This window comes from Lactuca sativa, chromosome 5 (genome assembly GCF_002870075.4).
Source record: "Lactuca sativa cultivar Salinas chromosome 5, Lsat_Salinas_v11, whole genome shotgun sequence".
In the NCBI taxonomy this organism is placed as follows: Eukaryota; Viridiplantae; Streptophyta; class Magnoliopsida; order Asterales; family Asteraceae; genus Lactuca; species Lactuca sativa.
In genome coordinates this window covers 330,935,490-330,957,970 of record NC_056627.2, presented here as the reverse complement: position 1 = coordinate 330,957,970, position 22,481 = coordinate 330,935,490, and the positions used below count along the sequence as shown (strand labels likewise).

Below are 22,481 nucleotides of genomic sequence, written 5' to 3'. Positions count from 1 at the left end.
AGTGTGTGTCGCAAATGCGGCAAGGAGGGGAACTTCGTAAGGGATTGTCGCCAGCCAGCCTCGGTTTAGGATACGAGGATCTGCTATCACTACGATCAGGTTGGTCATGTGAAGACCTATTGTCCACAACTCACTGCCAGGCCGGCGCAGGCTCCAGCGCCGGCTACACTGAGGATTACTGATGGGGGTCAGGGTAGAGCAGAGCATCCGAAGGCTCAGGGACACACCTTCCAGCTTGCAGCCGAGGAGGCCAGGATAGCACCGATAGTGGTTGCTGGTATGTTTCTATCATTTATCTTACTGATTATATTTGTTTTGTGCTTATGTGTTTGTACCTATGATTAGATACGTTCTTAGTGAACTCCTTACCCGCGTTGGTATTATTTGACTCTGGGGCGAGTCGGTCTTTTGTCTATCAGTCATTCAGTAGGGATTTTGGTTTGCCAATATGAGAGTTAGAGTGTCCGTTGCGAGTCTCTATCGCCAACGAACACAAGATTTCTGGTTCTTCAGTCTATCATGGCTGCGTGTTGGAGATCTTCGAGGTATCTTTCCCGATAGACTTGATTCCGATTCCCATGGGGGATGTATGTATGATTGTGGGTATGGACTGGCTTAGTCACTTTGATGCCATGATCGACTACGAAGGTCAGCGGGTAGTAGTTCGAACCCCAAGTGGGTGAGAACTGATTATCTACAACGAGGGCACTAGATTGGGATCAGGGTTTTGCTTAGCTGCCAGAGCTCGACGGTACATTCAGCACGGGTGTGCGGATAATTTAGCGTATGTGGTGGATACGCGGGTCAGGGATCAAGTTTCGATTTCAGATGCTCCGGTTGTCAGAGAGTTCGCTAATGTGTTTCCGGAGGAGTTACCCGGAGTGCCTCCGAAGAGGCAGGTCGAGTTTAGGATCGACCTAGTGCCAGGTATGACCCTTATTGCCAAGGCATCGTACCAATTGGAACCAGTAGAGATGCAGGAGTTGTTAGGCAAGTAGTTCATCCGTCCAAGCAGTTCTCCCTGGATAGTGTCGATTCTCTTCGTGAAGAAGTAGGATGGTTCACGCCGAATGTGCATTGACTACCAGGAGTTGAACAAGTTGACGGTGAAGAACCGTTATCCACTACCACGGACCGACGATCTCTTCGATTAGCTCAGGGACCATCTTGGTTCTCCATGATAGATTTGAGGTGCGGGTACCATCAGGTTAGGGTACGGGATAAGGACGTGGACAAGACCGCATTCCGGACATGTTATGGAGATTATGAGTTTGTGGTGATGCCGTTTGGGCTCACCAACGCGCCAAACGGACCTGATGAATCGGGTATGCAAACCGACGCTTGATTGCTCAGTCATTGTGTTTGTAGATGACATCTTGGTGTTTTACAATACTAGAGAGCAGCACGAGGAGCATCTTAGGGAGCTATTGGGAGTCTTGAGGCGAGAACGACTTTATTCCAAGTTCTCAAAGTGCAAGTTTTGGTTACGAGTGGTTCAGTTCCTTGGACATCTCGTTAACCAGGAGGGGATTTTGGTCGACCCGGCCAAGATCAAGGCCGTTATGCAGTGGGAGGTTCCGAAATCTCCCTCAGATATCAGGAGCTTCTTGGGATTGGCAGGGTACTACCGGAGATTCATACATGATTTCTCCAAGATTACAGTACCCCTCATACAGTGACATTGCGAGGCTCTAGTCTTGACTCTCCCGAAGGGAGTTGAGGATTTTGTAGTGTTTTGTGATGCATCCATCACGGGACTGGGAACGGTCCTCATGCAGAGAGGACGAGTGACAGCCTACGTGTCATGGCAGTTGAAGCCGCATGAGATGAGATATACCACACATGATTTGGAGTTGGGAGCGGTAGTACTCGCTCTCAAGATTTGGAGACATTATCTCTACGGGTTCAGTTGTACCATATACATGGAACACAAGAGTCTGAGGCACATCATGGATCAGCCAAACCTGAACATGAGACAACATAGCTGTCATGACGTAGTCAAGTATTATGACTGCGAGATCCTTTACCACCATCATGGTAAAGCGAATGTGGTTGCGGACACCCTGAGTCGCAAGTCAGCTGGATCTTCTGCTCCAGCTTCATATATGAGGATATATGTGGATTCTCCACTCGTGAGCTTGTTTAAGGAAGCTCAAGCTGAGGGTATGCGACCGGAGAACTGGAAGCTTGAGAGGATCATGGGTGTGAACACCCAATTTGTGCAGGATAGTCGGGAGTTGTTGACCCGTTGCAGTCGGGTTTGGGTAACGGTGTCTGGTGGGGTCAGACAGATTGTTCTAGAGGAGGCTCATAAGTCTTGTTTCTTTATTCACTCGGGGGCCACCAAGATGTATTGGCATTTGCGATTGAGTTGCTGGTGGCCAGGCATGTAAAGGGAGATCGCATGGTACGTTGAGAGGTGATTGACCTGTCGGATGGTCAAGGCTGAGCGTCAGAGGCCGCATGGCCAACTTCAACCTCTAGAGATTCCCATGTGGAAATGGGAGCAGATCACGGTGGATTTCATCACCAAGTTGCCGAGGACGACTAGGGGTAGCGACGCTATTTGGATCATCTTGGATTGATTGACTAAGAGTGCCCATTTTTTGCCCATTCGAGAGAGGTCATCGGCCAAGAAGCTGGCCGATATGTATATCTCTGAGATTGCTTCTCCCCACGGGGTACCGGTCTCTATTGTCTCAGACCGTGATGTTCGATTCACCTCCCGTTTCTGGCAGTAGTTCCACGAGGAACTGGGCATGGGGCTGCATTTTAGTACGACATATCATCTGCAGACAGACGGCCAGAATGAACAGACTATACAGACTCTTGAGGATATGCTGAGAGTCTGTGTCATTGACTTTGATGGGAGTTGGGACTCCTACCTACCCCTTGTAGAGTTCTCATACAACAACAAATTTCAGTCCAGTATTGGTGCTCTACCTTATGAGTTGTTGTATGGACGGAGATGTCGCACCCCAGTATGTTGGGGTAAGATTGGTCATAGGGTGATGGGACGGACAGAGGTAGTTATGCAGACTACCGAGAGGATTCAACAGATCAGACAGCGGCTGCAGACTGCTCAGAGTCGGTAGAATATTTACACCGACAGACACCGATCTGAGTTGGAGTTCCAGATGGGCGACATGGTATTACTGAAGGTGTCACCCTGGAAGGGTGTGATTGGCTTCAGAAAGAGGATGTGATTTACACCGACAGACTTGTTCTTCCCACTCTCTTTGTCTAAATCAGTTAAGACCATAGCTTTACTCTTAGATCTGGACTCCATAAAGGCTCATACTCCATAAAGTTCGTGACTTTAAGCCTTTGCATGGTTGAAAAAGTCCCAAACCCAAAAACTCTCACTCTTTTCTCTTAAAAATGCTCATATCTCATGAATGGGGTGGTTTTGACGTCCAAGACTCCATTTTTATGAATCCACTCAATTAAAAACACTCAAAGGGACAAATATTAGGCTCTGGAGTTCAAAAACTCATAAAGCTTCAAGCTTTGGGACCAAAAACCCTAAAATGGACCATATTATGCACAAATAAAAAAGGATGAGAAAGCTTTAAGCTTTATACCTTCAATTGATGCTCCAACCACTGGAAAAGCTCAGATCCAAACCATGGACTCCAACTCTATTCTCTTCAATGTTCCTTCTTCACTTCAAGGATACCACAAGAACACTTAGAAGCTCACAAATGGACACTCAAGCTCAAGGGAAGAAAATTAGGGTTTTGAGAGGGTTGAGGGCTGGAAATGGTGGCCAAAAATGAGGCCATCATGTTCTTTAAATATGGATACACCTCACCATTAGGGTTTTCACTCTGAGCCTAGTACGCACAGCGTACTAGGTGGCTTCCGCGTCCAAAACACGCACATAAGTACGCTGAGCGTACATACGCGTACGCCCCGCGTACTCAGCTACCACCTTTTCTCAAATAAAGGGCCAAACTTAACAATTACAATAAAACAAGGGTTTATAAGTTATACCTGGATAAGTTTACTTTCCTCATAAGAATCAATTGAACCAATCAATCATGGTTTCCACCGTGGATGAGGCATCCGGAATCATAATTCCTCACCAAACTCCACAACAATAAATTAGGGTTAGATTCCATGGAATTTACGAGTTTGGATGATAGAAATACTACTTGAATTCACAATTAATTTCTAACAAAAAAACCCTTTTTGGATTTGAAGATCAATTTCCCAAACCCTAGATTGCTTTCTAGGTAAAAAATAAATGAAAAACAAAAAATCAATTCTCTCAATTTTCCTTATATGGCATATATGACCCCTCAAGTTTGTACGTTTTAAATGATGACGCCATTTGTACTACTTGTTAATGAAACCTCTACATTTCTCATCTAAGCCATAAATTCATCATTTCTTGGATAATTGTCAAACTATACTCAATCTTTTATATTCTCTACTTTTAATTTCCAAAACAAATCTCCTCGTTTGAATGTTTCATCATCAAATATGATAAAACTTTTATAATTTATTATTTCAATTACTTTAATTTCTTATTTAATTAACTAACTTACTTTATTTTAATTTCATTAAATAATTCAAAAAATCTAGGCCTAGTTTGAAGATGTTACACCATAAAATGGCACGGCTACCTTCGTACCAAAAATGGCACGACTACGTTCGTACCAAAATTGAAAAAACCTAAAAATTAAAAAGATTTTTAAAATAATACAAGAAGCTCATATAAAGTGTTAAATATGAAGCCTAACATTCACAAATCATCATATCTCCCTCCTCAACCTTTAAGCTATTGACCATGTCATCTCCATCTATAACAACACAACCACCATCACCCTTCTCGCTTCTAACTCTCCTTTGTTGCCGATTGCCAACATCTCCAATCTTAGAACCATCATATCTCTCCCCCATTTTATCACCAGTAACTCTAACTGAAATTGGTGTATATCCCACGTATCTGATCTCTCATTAATGAATAAGAATATATACAAAAGTACATGGAATCAGGCTAATCTAACTCTAACTGGGTCGAGATATATACAAGATATGAAATACAATAAATAATAATAATGTTACGCTAATAGCCCCCCGCAGTGTGAACGTCAGGAGATTCAGTAACGTTCAAACTGGACCGAAAATCAAGAAACAATGGTGATGGAAGGCTCTTTGAGAAAATGTCGTCATATTGAGACGAAGACGACACATGCAAGACACGAACATGACCTGTGACAACTTTGTCTCTCACAAAGTGAAGGTCAATCTCTATGTGTTTCGTCCGTTGGTGATGAACCGGATTGTGTGCCATGTAGACTGTACTCACATTATCACAATAAGCAATGGTAGCCTGTTGTGGTGAGTAATGAAGTTCAAGAAGAAGATTCCGAATCCAGCAAGTTTCTACAACAGTATTGGCCACGCCCCGATACTCAGCCTCTGTACTGGACCTGGATGTCGTGTTTTGACGTTTAGAGGACCAAGATAGAAGATTTTGTCCAAGGAAAACACAATAACCTGATGTAGAACGTCTGGTGACAGGGCAGCCACCCCAATCTGCATTAGAGTAGGCAAGAAGATCGCGACTAGGTGATGCAAACAACCGAAGACCATGAGTCGAGGACCCCTTAATGTACCGTAGGATGCGCTTTAAAGCAGTAAAATGGGGTTCGCGAGGATCATGCATGTATAAGCTAATCTGTTGAACATCATAGGTGATGTCAGGTCTCGTAAATGTAAGGTATTGAAGAGCTCCGGCTAGGCTACGATAGAGGGTAGGATCAGCAACAGGAGGACCCGAACCATCAAACTTTGTTGACAAGTCAGCAGGAGTGCGAACAGGATTGCAGTGAAGCATATTAGCCCGCTCAAGTATCTCATGTGCATACTTTTGTTGAGATAAGAATAAACCATCAGGAGTATGAGTAGCCTAAATGCCAAGAAAGTAATGAAGATCACCAAGGTCGGTCATCGAAAACTCAGCGCTCAGTAAGGAGATGACATGAGTCAGAATCTATGGAGTAGATCCGGTAAGAACAATATCATCGACATAAAGTAGAAGATATGCCATATGAGAACCATGCCTGTAAATAAAAAGCGAAGAGTCACACCTACTATGCACAAAACCAATACATGAGATAAACATGGCAAAGCCTTGAAACCACGTGCGAGGAGCTTGCTTCAGACCATAAAGAGATTTCTGAAGTAGACAAACATGATTCGGTCTGGACAGGTCACAAAAACCTGGTGGTTGCTTCATATACACAGTCTCCTGCAAATGTCCATGAAGAAACTCATTCTTCACATCAAGTTGTCGAATGGGCCAATGGAGAGATACAACTATGCTCAGAACAATCCGAATAGTTGCAGGTTTAACAACCGGACTAAAAGTCTCATCACAATCGATACCGGGACGCTGACTACGGCCGTTAGCAACAAGTAGGGCTTTGTAAGGTTCCATTTGCATTCAATTTCTTCTTAAACAACCAAATACAGTTAATAATATTGGCATCTGGCGGTCGTGGAACAAGAACCCAAATTTTGTTAGAGATAAGAGCAGTATATTCGTCTGTCATCACATTAAGCGAGCTATGATCTTTAAATGCATGTAAATAATTTTTAGGGACGGGAGAGACAGAATCAATATGTAAATTAAGTTTGCGAATGGGTTTGAAGATACCTTGTTTAGCACGAGTGAGCATTGGATGTTAAGAATGAGCAGGCTCGACAACGGGAGAATGAGTGGAAGAAACAACTATAGGTGGGTTGTCTATAGGAGTGATGGGATCATGGTTGATGTTGGAGTTGTTTGGGCTTGGTTCCATAGAGGAGGCAGGCCTCGGGGAAGAACGATCCGAGGGAGAAGAGTTGGAAGCGGAAGAAGTGGTAGAAGACGATGAGGGGGACTCATGAGGATATCCACCCTCGGGTTAGTGTGTGGAGTTTGTTAGAGAAGAGAGAGGAGTGTACATGTCAACATGTTCGAGGAAAGAGTAGGAAGGAGCCACGTTGGGTGTCATAGATCCTAAAGGAAAGATAGTATCATCAAACACAACATGTCTAGAGATAATTATTTTATTGGTGTCAAGGTTTAGGCATCGATAACCTTTATGGTTGTTAGGGTAGTCGAGAAAGATGCAAGGAGTGGAACGAGGGGATAATTTGTGAGGGGCATCGATGTGAGGAAAACATAGACACCTGAAGACACGTAAGTGAGAGTAAGTGGGGGTATTTATGATATAGTTTATGATATGGTATCTCATTATTAAGAGTGGTTGTAGGAAGGATGTTGAGAAGATGAGCAGCCATATGAAGTGCTTCAACCCAAAATGTGGGAGGAAGACGAGCGTGAAAGAGAAGAGTGCGAATGACATTGTTGATGGTTCTAAGCATGCATTCAGATTTACCATTTTGTTGGGATGTATAAGGACACGAAAAACGCATGAGAATACCATTTTGGTTAAAAAGTTGTTGGAATTGAAGGTTACTGTATTCCCCCCCGTTATCACATTGGAAAGCTTTAATATCCATTTGAAATTGATTATTAACAAACGAACGAAAGTGCATAAATTTATCAAACACATCAGATTTAGCACGTAAGGGATACACCCACACAAAGTGAGAAAAATCATCAAGAAATATGACATAATACTTAATACCACTAGAGCTAGAAATAGGAGATGTCCAAACATCAGAATGAACAAGTTCAAATGGAAAAGTAGTAACAGAATTGGAAGATGTAAAAGGCAATTTAACATGTTTTCCCATTTGACAAGTGTGACATAAAGAATTGTATTTATTTGAAGAACAATTAATAAAACGACTAGAAACTAATTTCTTGAAAACATGATGACCCGGGTGACCAAGGCGTTGATGCCAAAGGGAAGGACCGATGGTGGGAAAAGGTTGAGGAGTCGGATTGGTGACTGGATAAAGGTCTCTGGTGCTATCTCATCTCATGAGAATTTGACGAGTGAGAAATTCCTTCACAGAAAAACCAAAGGAGTCAAATTCAATGGTGTACATATTTTCACGAACAAAACGACGAACATATATAAGATTTTTAATAATAGACAGAGTAATCAAAACATTTTTGAGTTGTAAAGTACGATATGGGTTTGAGAGAGGAAGAGTGGTGTGTCCCATTTTAGTTACACGTATCGAAGATCCATCCCCAACTAAAACGGATGAAGATAAATTATTACTATTATTATCTGAAACAATTTTTAGGATACCTGCGTTGGAATGAAGGTGAGAAGTGGCTCCGGTGTCCATATACCATTCGGCTTGCCCCGGACCATTCAAAGTCATAGTGTTGAACATTTGTGGAAGTGTGGTGGGCTCATTGTTTTGATGATGAGGCTGATGGGAGGCATTAAAAACCTGTTGTGGCGCAAATTGACCATTGGACTGCGATGGAGTGAAAAAATGATGTTGTTGGGTTGCTGAATTTTGGGCTATTTGTTGTTTTGGTCCATTAGAGTTTGGCTAAAAAGAAAGCCCATTTGGGGTTGGCAATATACCTGCTTGATGGACCCTGTAAGTGGGTTGGTGAACTTGGAACCAACCATAGGCCCATTGGCCATTAGTCTGACCTCCTCCTCACTGCTGTCCGCCATGAGAAAAATTGATGCCACTGTTGTTATTGTATTGTCGGCCACCGTACCTTCCACCGCTTCTGCCTCCTCGATGGTTTCGACCGCCACGACCCCCTTGAAACCCACCACGATGATTGGTGGTGCTGTTGATTTGTGTCTCGGTTGTAAGAGCAGTTTGAGAAGAGGGATTATCCGAGAAGGAGAGAGAGGCTTCACACTGATCATCCTGAATCATTTGTTGTTCCTCACAAATCAGCATCGATCTTGCATCCTAAAACGATGGAAGTGGGTCCCGATGATGAATGTTGATGTCTATGTATCGATACCTTGGAGAGAGACCATTCAACATGTAAGCAACCAGATTGGTTTCGGGAACAGTAGCATCCATGTGTTCAAGTCTATCAGCAAGAACTTTAATCCGATTGTAGTATTCTGTAACAGGTGAGTTTCCAATTGTTATATTTCGAAGTTCTCTATCTAGTTGAATTACTTTTGAAGCCTTGTTGTCACGGAAGACCTTTTCAAGACTTTCCCATACCTCACGTGCAGTGGCCTTTTTCTTGAATATCAAATGAAGAAGGGAGATAGAAAGGGTACCAAACATCCAAGATTTCACAATAGAGTCTGTACGAATCCATGCTTCTTGAGCAGCAGCTGATTCTGCAGTTGTATTTTGTTTTTCTTTCTCTTTGTCTGCTGATTCTGTTGTTGTGTTGGGGCGAAGATGATGATCGACACCGTATCCAATGCAATGGATCTCAAATAGTTCACGCCAAATGTCGTAGTTCATTTGGTCAAGGTCTAGAACGAGGGGAACTGCATGTTTTATATTTATGGTGGAGGAGAGTTTATCAGAAGCAATGGGAATCGACATAATGAAAAGAACAAGAGAATTAAGATATGAGAGATCAGATTAGTCGAAGATATAGAAAAAGACGGCTAAGGTTCAAGAAACAAAGGATAAGGAAGGTATGATTTGATACCATGAAATTGGTGTATATCCCACATATCTGATCTCTCATTAATGAATAAGAATATATACAAAAGTACATGGACTCAGGCGAATCTAACTCTAACTAGGCCGAGATATATACAAGATATGAAATACAATAAATAATAATAATGTTACGCTAACACTAACAACTAGATCTATCTCTCTCGTCTCTATTTTTCTCTCTTACAACCTATGACCATGAGATTTTTCTATCACCCTTTCTCTCTCCTATAACTCTGATCACCATCTATCTTTCTATATTTAATCTTTGATTGGTTGTTGGTGACAGTAGTGGTGGTGGTTGATGAGTTCGATGGCAACGATAGTGGAGTCGGATGCAACATTTATGGGATAAGGCAGTGGTGATGGTTGGTGTCTAATGAGCTCGACGACATTGGTGGATTCAACGTTGGCATTGGTAGAGTCGATGATGACATTGGTTAAGTCAATGACAATAGTGATGGTATAGGGTGATGGTTGATGGTTGATGGATGATAGTGTGGTGGTTAAATCCAAACCATAACATGTGTAATCTGACTTCATGTACTACAAAATACTTTTGATTCACTCTTATTTACTTACACTTAGAGGCGGACGCATGAATACATAGTAGGTGTTGCTGAGGTTGAAATAGGTGTTGTCGATGTAGAAAAAATAGGTAAAAAAATCGGAAAATCAAATTTTTTTTTCACTGCGGACAGAAAAAATAGGTATTACCGGTGTCACACCGGGACACCTACTAGGTCCGTCCTTGCCTACACTATAAATAAATACTCAAAAAAACCTTATTATATAAACTCATTTTTGTATAATTGAGATACAAATTGATTGTAAAACTCTAAACACATATAGAGAAAAACAAACTCATAAATTCATAGCCGGCATATCAAAATCCGAAATGAATGACTATCTGAAACATATAATTTGAAAGTTCATAAAGTCCAAAATATTATATTTCAAATAACTTTATGGCTCCTTTCAACATATTCCTAAAGTTCGACACACAAGTGATTTTTCATAATTGTTTTTTTTTTCTTCGGAACTAAGGGTCACTTTTGCAATCCGATTAGAAATTGGCAATTTCTAATTATTATTTAATTTTTATGAATATTTTTTTTAAAGGATGTTCACAAAAATAATCATATCGTTTTGAAATACATATAAGGAAATGATTTAATTTTTAGACATTTGTAAAAATAACCATACATTTTGAAATTGACATTTCAAATTTCACTAAATTTATAATATATATATATATATATATATATATATATATATATATATATATATATATATATATATATATATATATATATATATATATATATATAATTTGCACCAATTTTTTTTTCAAAAATTCTCTCTACTATTTATTCGAAATAGTCATTCCATAATATTAATACAGATTTTCAGTCAAATGTCATATTATGTTGTTTGTATCATATTTACTTACATATTTAAATCAAAATTTGAGTCCAAAATATACTAAAGATTAAGTATGTACTTATACTATCACATAAAGTTACTCCACTCTAAAATTCCTTTATTTCAAATATGTAGTTATTTTAATAATAAAAAAACGGGTTGTTAGTATTTTTATGAAAATCAATTTTTATTAATGTTAGAAAAAAGATGTAAAAAAGAGAAAAAAGTAGTGGGTAAGAGAGCATGTGGATGAGTGATGGGATGGTGGGAACCACAAATGAGATGACCAAAAGGAAAGCAAATTGAGGTTTGATGGAATCTGAATTGATGTAGATTGGGCACTCCCTTTATTAGACATGTATCATGACCCTTGTATCATGCATTGTCTCACCCATTTGGGGCATTTTGGGCCACCACTCTTCCTTTTTCAACTATACGTACTAAAATTGACAGATAAATAGAATGTCCAAATCATTTAGTTTGCTTTCATTTTTATATTATTAAAATACTATTAAGGGTATACACTAAAAAGTATATACACTAAAAGTATATTAAGTAACTTTAAACCAATTTAATCTGTTAAGAGTTTTAACCACAGACAAAACACATCTGTTCTTTTTTTTTTTTCAGATAATAATTCGTTCTTGTGAGTTAATTGTTATTAATGTATGCCTCATCAAATGGTTATTCACTATTTTAAAGAGCCGACTAAATTTAACGCATCTACACAGTATAATTGTGAAATAATATGCATATGCTTATTCATTATTATAATCACATATCATTGAAAATTGTATAACAAATATGCATGAGTATCAGTTAATGTTTCGAATTACCGATAAAACCAAAATAGAACATTACTGTTTGTGAGATTGTTTATTGCATGAAGTGTACATAGATTTGTTAAATCATATGTACAGCGACATTATGTAGTCATTTTGTTTATCGAATCTTTAATATATGGCATGTATCATACTATTTTCTTTTATATCAAAGTAGAACATTTTAAACATATTTGATTTGTCTTTGATTATATAAACTAGTTTTATACCTGTCCATACGGGTTAACCAATATAAAAAAGTAGATTGATTTTTACTTTCTTTTATATCATCATTCTTTAATTTTCTCCCATATTAGCATTGTACAATGTCGAATCTACCCAATTAGATTACATGTGAATGAATAAAAGAATCGCAATAGATTATAAGACAATAAAATAAAAGAATAGCAATCGATTAAAACGCAATCAAATCAAATCAAGTTCAAACAGAAAAATATCACAGTAAATGTCAAAGCTATTGTTTAATTACATGCCAAATTCATTCTTATATTGTTCATTGTCATAAATGTCTTAACAAAGTACATTGTTATTCTTGTGGGTCTCACAAAGTACATTGCTTTAAGTGCAATGCTATAAAGCTACTTTTATTTCTTTCTATTACATTATTTTACTCTCATCTTTTCCAAAGTACAATGTTGTACTGGGAAGAAGTTAAAGGATGATATTATAACCAATAAAACAATGATAGTACATTCATATTTCCCTAATACCAGATTTCAAATAAATTGATGATGCAATAAGTACAACCCAATTGTTATGAAATATTATTTTGTAAATGACCATTGTATTCTCCATATTCTCTCATATATCTCTATCATTAGTGAACATTATAACAAATATTATTATGAGTTTTATAAGTGTAATTATGCATCACTATAATAATCATTCATAACATACATCACTTTTCATCTTCTTTTGTAAGTATAAATAATGAGTAAGATGTATTGTCAATGTTGATTGTTTTTACTATAAGTAATGAAATAAAGTTCTTTACAATCTCATTTCCTACTTTGTTCATTAACTTAGCTTCATATTTTATAACACGTTATCAACAAGACTCTACCATAGAGCTCTAACTCCTTATTGCTTTAGTCATTTTCAGGTATGTATATTATATAAGTTCACACGTATAATGCTCACAAGTATTTTATGGAATTTCTTAACTAATAATTCCCTAACATACAAGTCTTTATTCTGATTAGTATTTTCACTATGGAAAACCTTAACAAGGTTGAGTTTATGGCTCTTGACATTAGTGGAATGAGTTATTTATCATGGATCCTCGATGTTGAAATCTACCTCGATGCTATGGGTCTTGGAAACACCATAAAAGCTGCAAATACACTAAATGAAGCATCAAACCAAGATAAGGCTAAGGCAACGATTTTTCTTTGTCGTCATCTCGATGAAGGATTGAAAGCCGAATACATCACTGTCAAAGATCCAACTAATCATTGGAATAATCCTAAAGAGAGGTATGATCATAAAAAATAGTGGTACTTCATAGAGCTTGTTTTGATTTGTTACACCTTGGGTTACAAGATTTTAAATCTGTGAGTGGGTATAATTCAACCTTTTTTAAAATTACTTCTCAACTAAAATTATGTGGTGAAATTATAACTGATGAAGACATGCTAGAGAAAACTTTCTCTACTTTTCATGTCACTAACATGGTCCTGCAGCATCAACAATATTGTGAGAAAGGTTTTAAAAAATATTATGAATTAATCACATGTCTTCTTGTGGCCAAACAAAACAATGATCTATTGATGAAAAATCACCAATCACGCTTGACCGGTTCTAGCCCATTTCCTGAAGTGAATGCAACATTATATAATCATCATAATCGTGGGTCTAACCCTGGTCAAGGTTGTGGTCATGGTCGAGGTCATGAACGTGATGGAGGTTGTCATAATTATCGTAACAACAATAATAAGATTATAAGTAACCACCATAAGTGGGAGAATAACAAAACCCCACATCAAAATGATAAAAATGGTAAATGCAAAAAGAATATTGAAAATGTTTTTCACCGATGTGGAATGACCGATCACTGGTCTCGTACATATCGTACTCCAAAACATTTTGTTGATCTTTATCAAGCTTCCCTAGATCTAAAGAAAAAATACGGAAACAAATTTTATTCAAAATGATTTTCATGAAGATCAACCAGAAATGACACATTTGGATGTTGTCGATTTTCTTGTATACCCGGAAGGGACAAATGGTGCTATGGGTGGTGATGGAAGTATCCATTTGTTTCCCAAAAGAGATGGATATGTTCCCTTATCATGAAGTTGTTGGTTTTCCAGTATCGTTTGATTTTGGATTATGTTTGTTTAGATTCATTTCCATGGTCAAGAATAATAAGTAGTTTTGTTTCATGTCATTTCTTATGTTTTTATGTCATAGTCGTGTCATGAGAAGTGATGTTGTCACAATCTTCCCAATGTAATAAAATATGGATTTATTTCTCTAAGTCGAATGTTTCTTATGTTTGTTTTATTTATTGAAAATAAATATGGACATTTTCAAGAGAAACGAGGAAGATATATGTCTCATAGATAGCAAAACAAGGCATAGAACTTTTAATAATAACAGATATTTTGCTTACTTATCAATTAAAGAAGCAAATGTTAATACAATAATGGATAATGCAAAATTGATTGAAGGCTCCAGAAGAGCGAATTGATCATCACCATAAGGGACAATAATTACAATTGGTGATTCATTATTTTCATCCAAATCAACAATAAATTTATTAATTTTCAAGGATATTCGATCTAACGGATATCATGTTGAAATAAATAATTATGGTAATAAAGAGTATCTCAATATTACAAATTGAAATCGGGTAAGAAAAATCTTTGGAAAAATTGTCCGTATTATCTTCTGAATTGTATTACACAAAGATTAGAATGATTGGATCACATATTATTGAAATAGAAACTTTGACAACTCTTTCAAAGTATTTCATAACTGGTTGGTCCATCTTAGATCAATTATGATGTGTAGAATAATTGAAACTTCAAGTGGTCATTCCTTGAAAAACCATAAGTTTTTTCAAGCCAATACATTGTATTGCGTTGTATGCTCTCAGGGAAAATTAATTTTCTGTCCATCATTAAACAAAATTAGGCATAAAAGTGATCTTTTCTTAGAAAGAATTCAAGGGGATATATGTACAATTCATCCACCATGTGGACCATTTACATATTTTATGGTTTTAATTGATGTTTCCACTAGATGGTCACATGTGTGCTTATTATCTAGTTGTAATATCGTTTTTGCAAAATTACTTGCATAAATAATCCACCTAATGGCACATTTCTCTTATTGACCATCAAAAATAGTTTCATAAACTAGAAAATTTTGGCAAATGAAAGACTTGATTTTCAAAAATAACATAAGTTGATTTACACCCACAGAGGCTCATCTTGCAAGTTGTAGGAGAATGTATGAACTTTCGAGACACCAGAAAGAATCCAACTTGATGATGCTAGTCTTTAAACTCTTCAACTCTTAAGCTTAAAGTTCATATCAAAATATGAACTTCAAGAAAGCAAATGCAAGTATTCTTTCAAGTCTCAAAAGTAAAACTAGAGAGAGTATGGGAGGAAAGAAAGAGCTCACGTTTTTTTCTTCTTCTCAAAAGAAAGATGAAAGCCTTCACTTAAATCACTTCCATTACACATAAGTCTTTAACCTTTTAAGTACTCATGACTATAAAGCATATGTGTCCCCTACCCTTTTAATACATGTCTTTCTTTTACATGAACTAGTCAAAAGCCCATAACTAATGTAACTAGTTAGAGTATTTATAAAAGAAAGTCAAAGTTTTATAAATTTTATAAACTCTCTTATAAAATATACAACTTAACTTTTGGGATAAAAACAAAAAGTCTTTGTAGTCCAAAAAGATGTACATGACTTAATAAATCATACAATATGATATATATTATTTTGCTAATAAAATTATTATTTCCAAGAAATAAATAATTTCTAATTAATTATAAGAGTTTATTGAATATTTATTAAAAATAATTTATAATCAATAATCAATCATATCAAGTTGTTGTTAGTGTGACCCATTAGTATCGTATGCTAATTAGCAATATCAATTTAATATGATTCTTAAGCATACACGATCCTTCAATCTCCCACTTGCGCAAGACTCATATTAGACTGATATAGACAGTGGTAAACATCTAGCAACATTTCATTGCCCCCTTTAACATACGAATTTGTGCCATTCTATCAATGCTCGATTCCTAAAAAGATCAAAGCTACAATTGTTGTATAATTTAAGTTTATCAATTATCCCTTTATCACAGACATCATGTTGAACATGAGATATGGTTCGTTATCAATCTCATTTGGTGTTCAACTTTTGGTAGGGGTCTTAGATGTCTAACTCTCAACACATAAAAGGAAAAAATCCCATCTTGACTACATAATCCTCTTGCATGGTTCACACCATACTTGAAAATGGATTTTATAACTGCCCGGTTAAGGATCAACATTTAACCATGTCAAAGCATAGTATTCCCACACTTAAGTACGACTATCTATCATGGGTGTTAAGGATACAAAGATAGTACATTTTAATCAAGTATCACTCATGATAGTGATCCATGAGGTGGTCTTGATCGGGTCAGTTCAATACTAGTTCTCTGACAATTACCTATGAAACTTGGTTACAACCACTAGCCTACTTTCATCTAGTGAGAGTCAAAAAAAAATCCAATTCATATTAGCCTTACTTTATAATTGCTCCTACAATTGTAACTTACTATGAACTTTTCGAATACTAAAATTATTCATGGATTAAACATGTTAATATAGAACACAACAAGTATTGATGTTATGATCATATCCCAGTATATCAAAACATTATATAATAGTTGTTGTCACAATGTTCCAATATCCAAATACTAAATCCAAATCAAAATCCCATTTCTAGAATAATAAAGTCTTATAACTGAAGTGTGACCATTCATACTTAGCTTAGAGGAAGGACTTTATTAATGGGTTCGACTAAAATTAATTTGTGTAAATTCTGCGAATACTATCATCTCCATATTTGACTTTACTCTAGGTATAGTTAAATGTCTTGGAGTATATGATTCGTGCTCTTTCGTGACATAGAGCCTCTTAGCTTGATTAAGTATACTCTCTAAGTCACAACGATCTCAGTGTGATCTTTGAATGGCAGAAATCAACATAGTTTTTCAATGAACTCATTCATCCAATCATATAAGATTTCAACTTCTAAAGCAATGTATTCTTATATTGTAGTATATTGTGTCATTATGTTTTGGTTGGACCTTATTCCAACTAAACTTACTCTTCATCCCATAATGAAGTCATTATCTAATTATAATTCATAATTGTATATATTTGTTTAGAAATAAGAATCTTATGTAGTTCTTTACATGAAGATTTTGTTCTAAACTATTTATCTCATATACATTATCTTAGTTCTTCTAAAGTACTCTCAGAATGTTCCTATAGTTATCCGATGACTTAACCATGTATTCGTTTGGTATATTATGATATGCTTATAGCATGATCATATACCAGGTCTTATGCATAATATGGCATAAATGATGGATTCATTTGCCAAGTAAATCGGATATAAATCATTTCAGCTAGTTCAAACCTATGAACTAGGTTCCTTTTGAGGCTAGCTCAAATTTAGTGACATGTGACAATGTTAAGGTTCGTCCAAAGGAATCTTATATCTTGATCTCTTTCAATATATTGTTAAATAAAATATAAATCATTCCAACTAGCTCATACCTATGAACTGGGTTCCTTTTGAGGCTGGTTCAAATTTAGTTTCATGTGACAATGTTAAGGTTCCTCTAAAGGAATCTTCTATCTTGGTCTCTTTCAAGATATTGTCAATATATGCATAAAGATATAAAACTTTTAACATTAACTTTATCTATCTCTACAGATTTTACATTCCAATAATGTATCTTGTCTTTCCTAAGTCTTTCATTTTAGAAACACATTCTGAGTCAAGGTGAAAAGGTCTGGCATGGTCAGAATGTAATTTCTCATGATTAAGATACAAGATTAGGAATGTCACAATGCTCCCACTAGTTCTTAGCAAGCACACATGTTATATTTATTTTGATATAAAAGCATACATTGTGGTTTCATATTAAAATGATAATTACAACATTGAGATGTTTTCTTTATATCTACAAATAGATCTCAAGCTTTACACATTTTGTTAGGATAACATGGATTAAGAAAACCTCCAAGCTAATCTATATTGATATCTTATAGTAGATGTCTATTAGAAAAGCGATCTTTCTTGAAATCTATTTGCTATATGTCATATTGAGAATATGATTTATAGTAAATAATATCCTTGTTGATCTAATCATAGCTACTTGTGAACATGGTCTGATCATAGTTAATGTTATGAGTATGTTGAGAACCATAGTGTATGAAAAAAAAATCCTTTTTATAACAAGTTTTGCTTTAAATGTGTAAAATTATCCATGTAATCTATTCTTTCTAGAAGAATCACTTACTTCTTCTAGCCTTGTTATAAGGAGTGAGTTCAATCATGACGATACTTATTATCATACATGGATTACATCTCATGTTCATGACTCTAAATCATTAATTATATTCTAGATCTGACAAAGCATCTTGGTATTTGATGGATTTGCCAAAAACCATCAATAAAAGCTCATCAATAAGAGATTCTACATTTCTCAAGTCATATATGATTTCTACCACTGATGCGAACAATTTATATTTGTAAATAGCTATTATTCACTTTTAACAATCCTTGTTAAATCTAGTGTCAACTGTAACTACATCAGCTTGTGGTTCTTGAGCTACTTCAAGTTCCATGTACCTCCCACTTTTTTTGTCATTAGAAGCTTGCTTTCTACTAACTAATTTATCAAAGGAATAAGAAAACTTATTCTTGATGCGTTTGCATATAATAATATAAGCTAGATTTAGAGTATTATATAAATATGTATCTAGTAGATTTTGGGTTTAAAAGCTTTAGTCCAACATAGGCTTTAAATCCACCAAACATTTAATAAGATAGGGATGAACCCTTTCCATACAAAATCTTATAAAGAAAATGTTTTATCTACTTATTAGTTGGTATTTGTACTCAAGGTACAATTGATTGCGTTCTAGGTGTTATTCCAAGGAAATAAAATGAGTATATTTCTATCGATTAGAAATTAAATCATACAAATTAAGATTTAATTCATCCTTTATTATCATTAAGGCCTTAGATAGTTCTTACCGGTTTCAATTTCAATTTTATATTTGAAAACTTAAACAAAGATTTCACACCTATGTTTTAACATATAAAATATAATTATAACTACTATAACTGTAAATAAAGTTGATTTGGTATCTTGTGCTAAATCTTAGAGATTCATTAGAAAAGAAAGTCATACATCATAGTGTGTAGTCCCTTAATAATTTTCTTTCTCTACTACTTAGTGAAAATATCATTAGGAATCTTTTATATATAAATATATCTCAAATATGTCAAATAAACTACATTATTCGCCTTTAAATATCCCTTTCTTGAAGTTGGAATATGTGAATGTCATTTATATAATGAATATAACAATGCCAAAGACGAGTTTGATTTAAAACAAGTTTAAGTCAATAGTGCTTTGAATTAGAACTTTTTATTTATAAAACTTTGACATTTAGTTTATAATTCTTATTAAGATATGTATTCTCATAAAAAAGAATTATATTCATTTCTAACTATGAAGGTGATCGTTATGAAAAATGATTGAAGTAAATAGTCAGTCACTCATAAAATAAATTGAGACATATATTTAGACAAGCTAAATTTAAAACATACATTGTTCTAAAACAAACATTGTTTTATATTACAAGTACATTATGTTCCTAGCATAATTAATAAACTAAACTCCGAGAGTGTAGTTCCAAATTGATTGTGCTCAACTGGTTATTCTTCTGTAAATATCTGCAAGCCATTTACAAATATTAGATAAACATTTAAGTATCAAGTACCTAAGTGTTATATGAAAAAGTATGAGTTCAATCTAGTAGATACATGAAGTACTAGTCTCTTCCAGACTTTATTTCCAAATAAGAGGAGCAAATCCTCTTCTAGTGTCCAGTTTCTCCGCAAAAGAAATGTAATATCCTAAAAATCACAAAAAAAAATCATTTTAATTAAGGAAAATCATTGTTTTCAAACAAAACCCAAGTCAAAAACCAAGTATCAAATACATATATTCCAGAATCATAGTGTAACCAAATCTCCAAAACATAACACCGAACGATGTGTACGATCATGCCTTTTCTTTTCCTCGATCAACTGAGGTACCTGGAACATAAAACTTAAATTGTAAGCCAAAGCTTAGTGATTTCCCCCAAAGTAACACACAACAGAACATATACAAATAATACATACTTACCCCTGGCCTACAACCTTCCGGTAGGATTGCTCCGGCCCATAACCTTATTGTTGGATTGCCCCTTTCTGGCCCACAACCTCACGGTTGCATTGCCACCGGCCCATAACCTTTCGGTTGGATTGCACGGGTTTCTTGACCGACAACACAAAGCAGTACAACCTCAACCCAACCACATTATGTCGACATATAAAAGAGATAAACACATAACAGTAACCAGATAATCATGCAAATCTTAACAGCTCACTTCAGTACAACAAAATTCCAAACCAGAATACACCATTTACTGGGCTAATATTGGTGCCTTCGACCCACAAGTATAGTGAGGAAAACTCACCTCACTGTTTGAAAAGATCGCAAAAAGGAACGTTGCTCCAACTGTCAACTCTAAGGGTCACCTATATAGAAAAGAGTAACCTGGACTCAGTTCACAGCTCAAAATACCCAAAATACACATAGGGTACTCAGAAGTATGCCCAACGTACGCGACCAAATAGAAATCTTCCCATTAAGTACATATTTTCTTAAGTCCTTTCATCCAAATCCTAGATCTAGACCCAAATAATGTTCTAAATCGTAAAGTTTCCAACTTTATGATCTTGCCTGACTAATAAGAGCTCAACACCAAAACCCTGACCTATCCTAAGGTGCTAAGCCAGCAAAATGGATGCGATGAGCAATCAAGATCCTTTTTTAATAACTGAAGACACTCTAAAAACATCCAAAAGGACAACTTATTTGGTCTAGAGTAGCTCCTACCCAAAGGACCAAGATTATGGGAATAATAAGCACAAAACTCCACATCTAGCAAGATCTAATGAAATAGCCAACAAGTTCAGAGATTTATACCTTCTGGAGATTGCTCAAGGAGTGTAAAACTCAGATATACCAAGCTTGGAGTTCCTTCCTTGCTTCCAATGGATTCCTTCCTTCAAAAGTGGACACCAAACACCAAAAATAAGATCAAAACACCACAAATGGATATTAGGGTTTTCTAGGTACGTAATGGGACTGGAGTCTGATGAGGGAAGGAGTCTCCAGGGAGTTAATGATACTTAAATAGTGATCAAACCCTAAAATTAGGGTTTACACTTTTCCACATACACCCAACGTACCAAACGTACGCCCAAAGTACACAAAAAGTGGCGCGTTTCTAATGGGCCCATAGGACCATTCTTGAAACAAATTTGTAACAGCCCAAAAAACAGGATCAAATTTTTCATTTTAAATAAACACAAAAGTTACAATCGTCACATTGTTCCAAAAATATTCATTAAATAATGTCAAATCATCAGAGTAAAATGTCAAATTGCGGAAAACTAGTGAGGAGTGAATGTTGCGCCATCAAGTCGGGCCCTTCCCCTTAGTACCGGAAGTACCTGAAACCACAAAAGCAAACTGTAAGTAAAAGCTTAGCGATTTTCCCAATCATATCACATACTAAGAAGTAAACATGTAATTGCCATGGTCCACCCCATGGTCTTTACTCACAATGTCGAGGGCCAGATCCCGGTCTTACATATGAGTGCCATGGGCTACCACCATGGTGTTTCCTTACAAAGCCGAGGGCCAAATCCCAGTCTTACACTCAAGTGCCATGGGCTACCCCCATGGTCTTCCATACAATTATCACAAAAGTCAAAAACATTCTACGTAATACGAAATGGGCCGACATTGGTGCCTTCGACTAGGGGTGTAAATGAGCCAAGCCGAGCCCGAGCTTGACCAAGCTTGAGCTCGGCTCGTTTAAGTTTGAGGAAGCTCGATTCGAGCCTTAAAATGAAGCTCGAGCTCAGCTCGTGAACAATTTAGTGGGCTCGCGAGCCTAATCGAGCCTAAACGAGCCTCTATGCGTGTGTATATATATATATACACACACACACATATATATATACACACACACACACACATATATATATATATATATATATATATATATATATATATATATAGGCTCGTTTAGGCTTGTTTAGGCTCGCGAGCCCATTAATTAAAGCTCGGCTCGAGCTCGTTTAATAAACGATCCTTATGTTTAGGATTGAGCTCGGTTCAGGCTCGTTTAATTCGATCTCGAGTTGAGATTTTAACGAGTCGATCCCGAGTAGCTCGGCTCACTTACACCCTACCTTTGACCCATGAACATGGTGAGAAGACTCACCTCAATCTGCTGAAAAATACTAAC

At 36.3% G+C, this 22,481-nt stretch overlaps 1 protein-coding gene across 1 annotated transcript; it reads left to right on the top strand.

Annotated features, from left to right (window-relative positions):
- The first annotated feature begins 13,061 nt into the window (after positions 1 to 13,061).
- LOC111887568 (uncharacterized) lies at positions 13,062 to 14,144 on the top strand. The gene is made up of 3 exons (XM_023883739.1): positions 13,062 to 13,324; positions 13,408 to 13,910; positions 14,014 to 14,144. Exons 1-3 carry the CDS (start codon positions 13,062 to 13,064, stop codon positions 14,142 to 14,144), a joined length of 897 nt encoding a protein of 298 aa, XP_023739507.1.
- The last annotated feature ends 8,337 nt before the right edge of the window (positions 14,145 to 22,481 follow it).

What these genes read in the sequence shown, in the direction of transcription:
- LOC111887568 (XM_023883739.1), top strand. Translation starts at nt 13,062, where the DNA reads ATGGAAAACCTTAACAAGGTTGAGTTTATGGCTCTTGACATTAGTGGA. An exon ending in TGGAATAATCCTAAAGAGAG is followed by an intron (nt 13,325 to 13,407) that starts GTATGATCATAA and finishes TAAATCTGTGAG; the next exon opens with TGGGTATAATTCAACCTTTT. An exon ending in AATGACCGATCACTGGTCTC is followed by an intron (nt 13,911 to 14,013) that starts GTACATATCGTA and finishes ATTTTCATGAAG; the next exon opens with ATCAACCAGAAATGACACAT.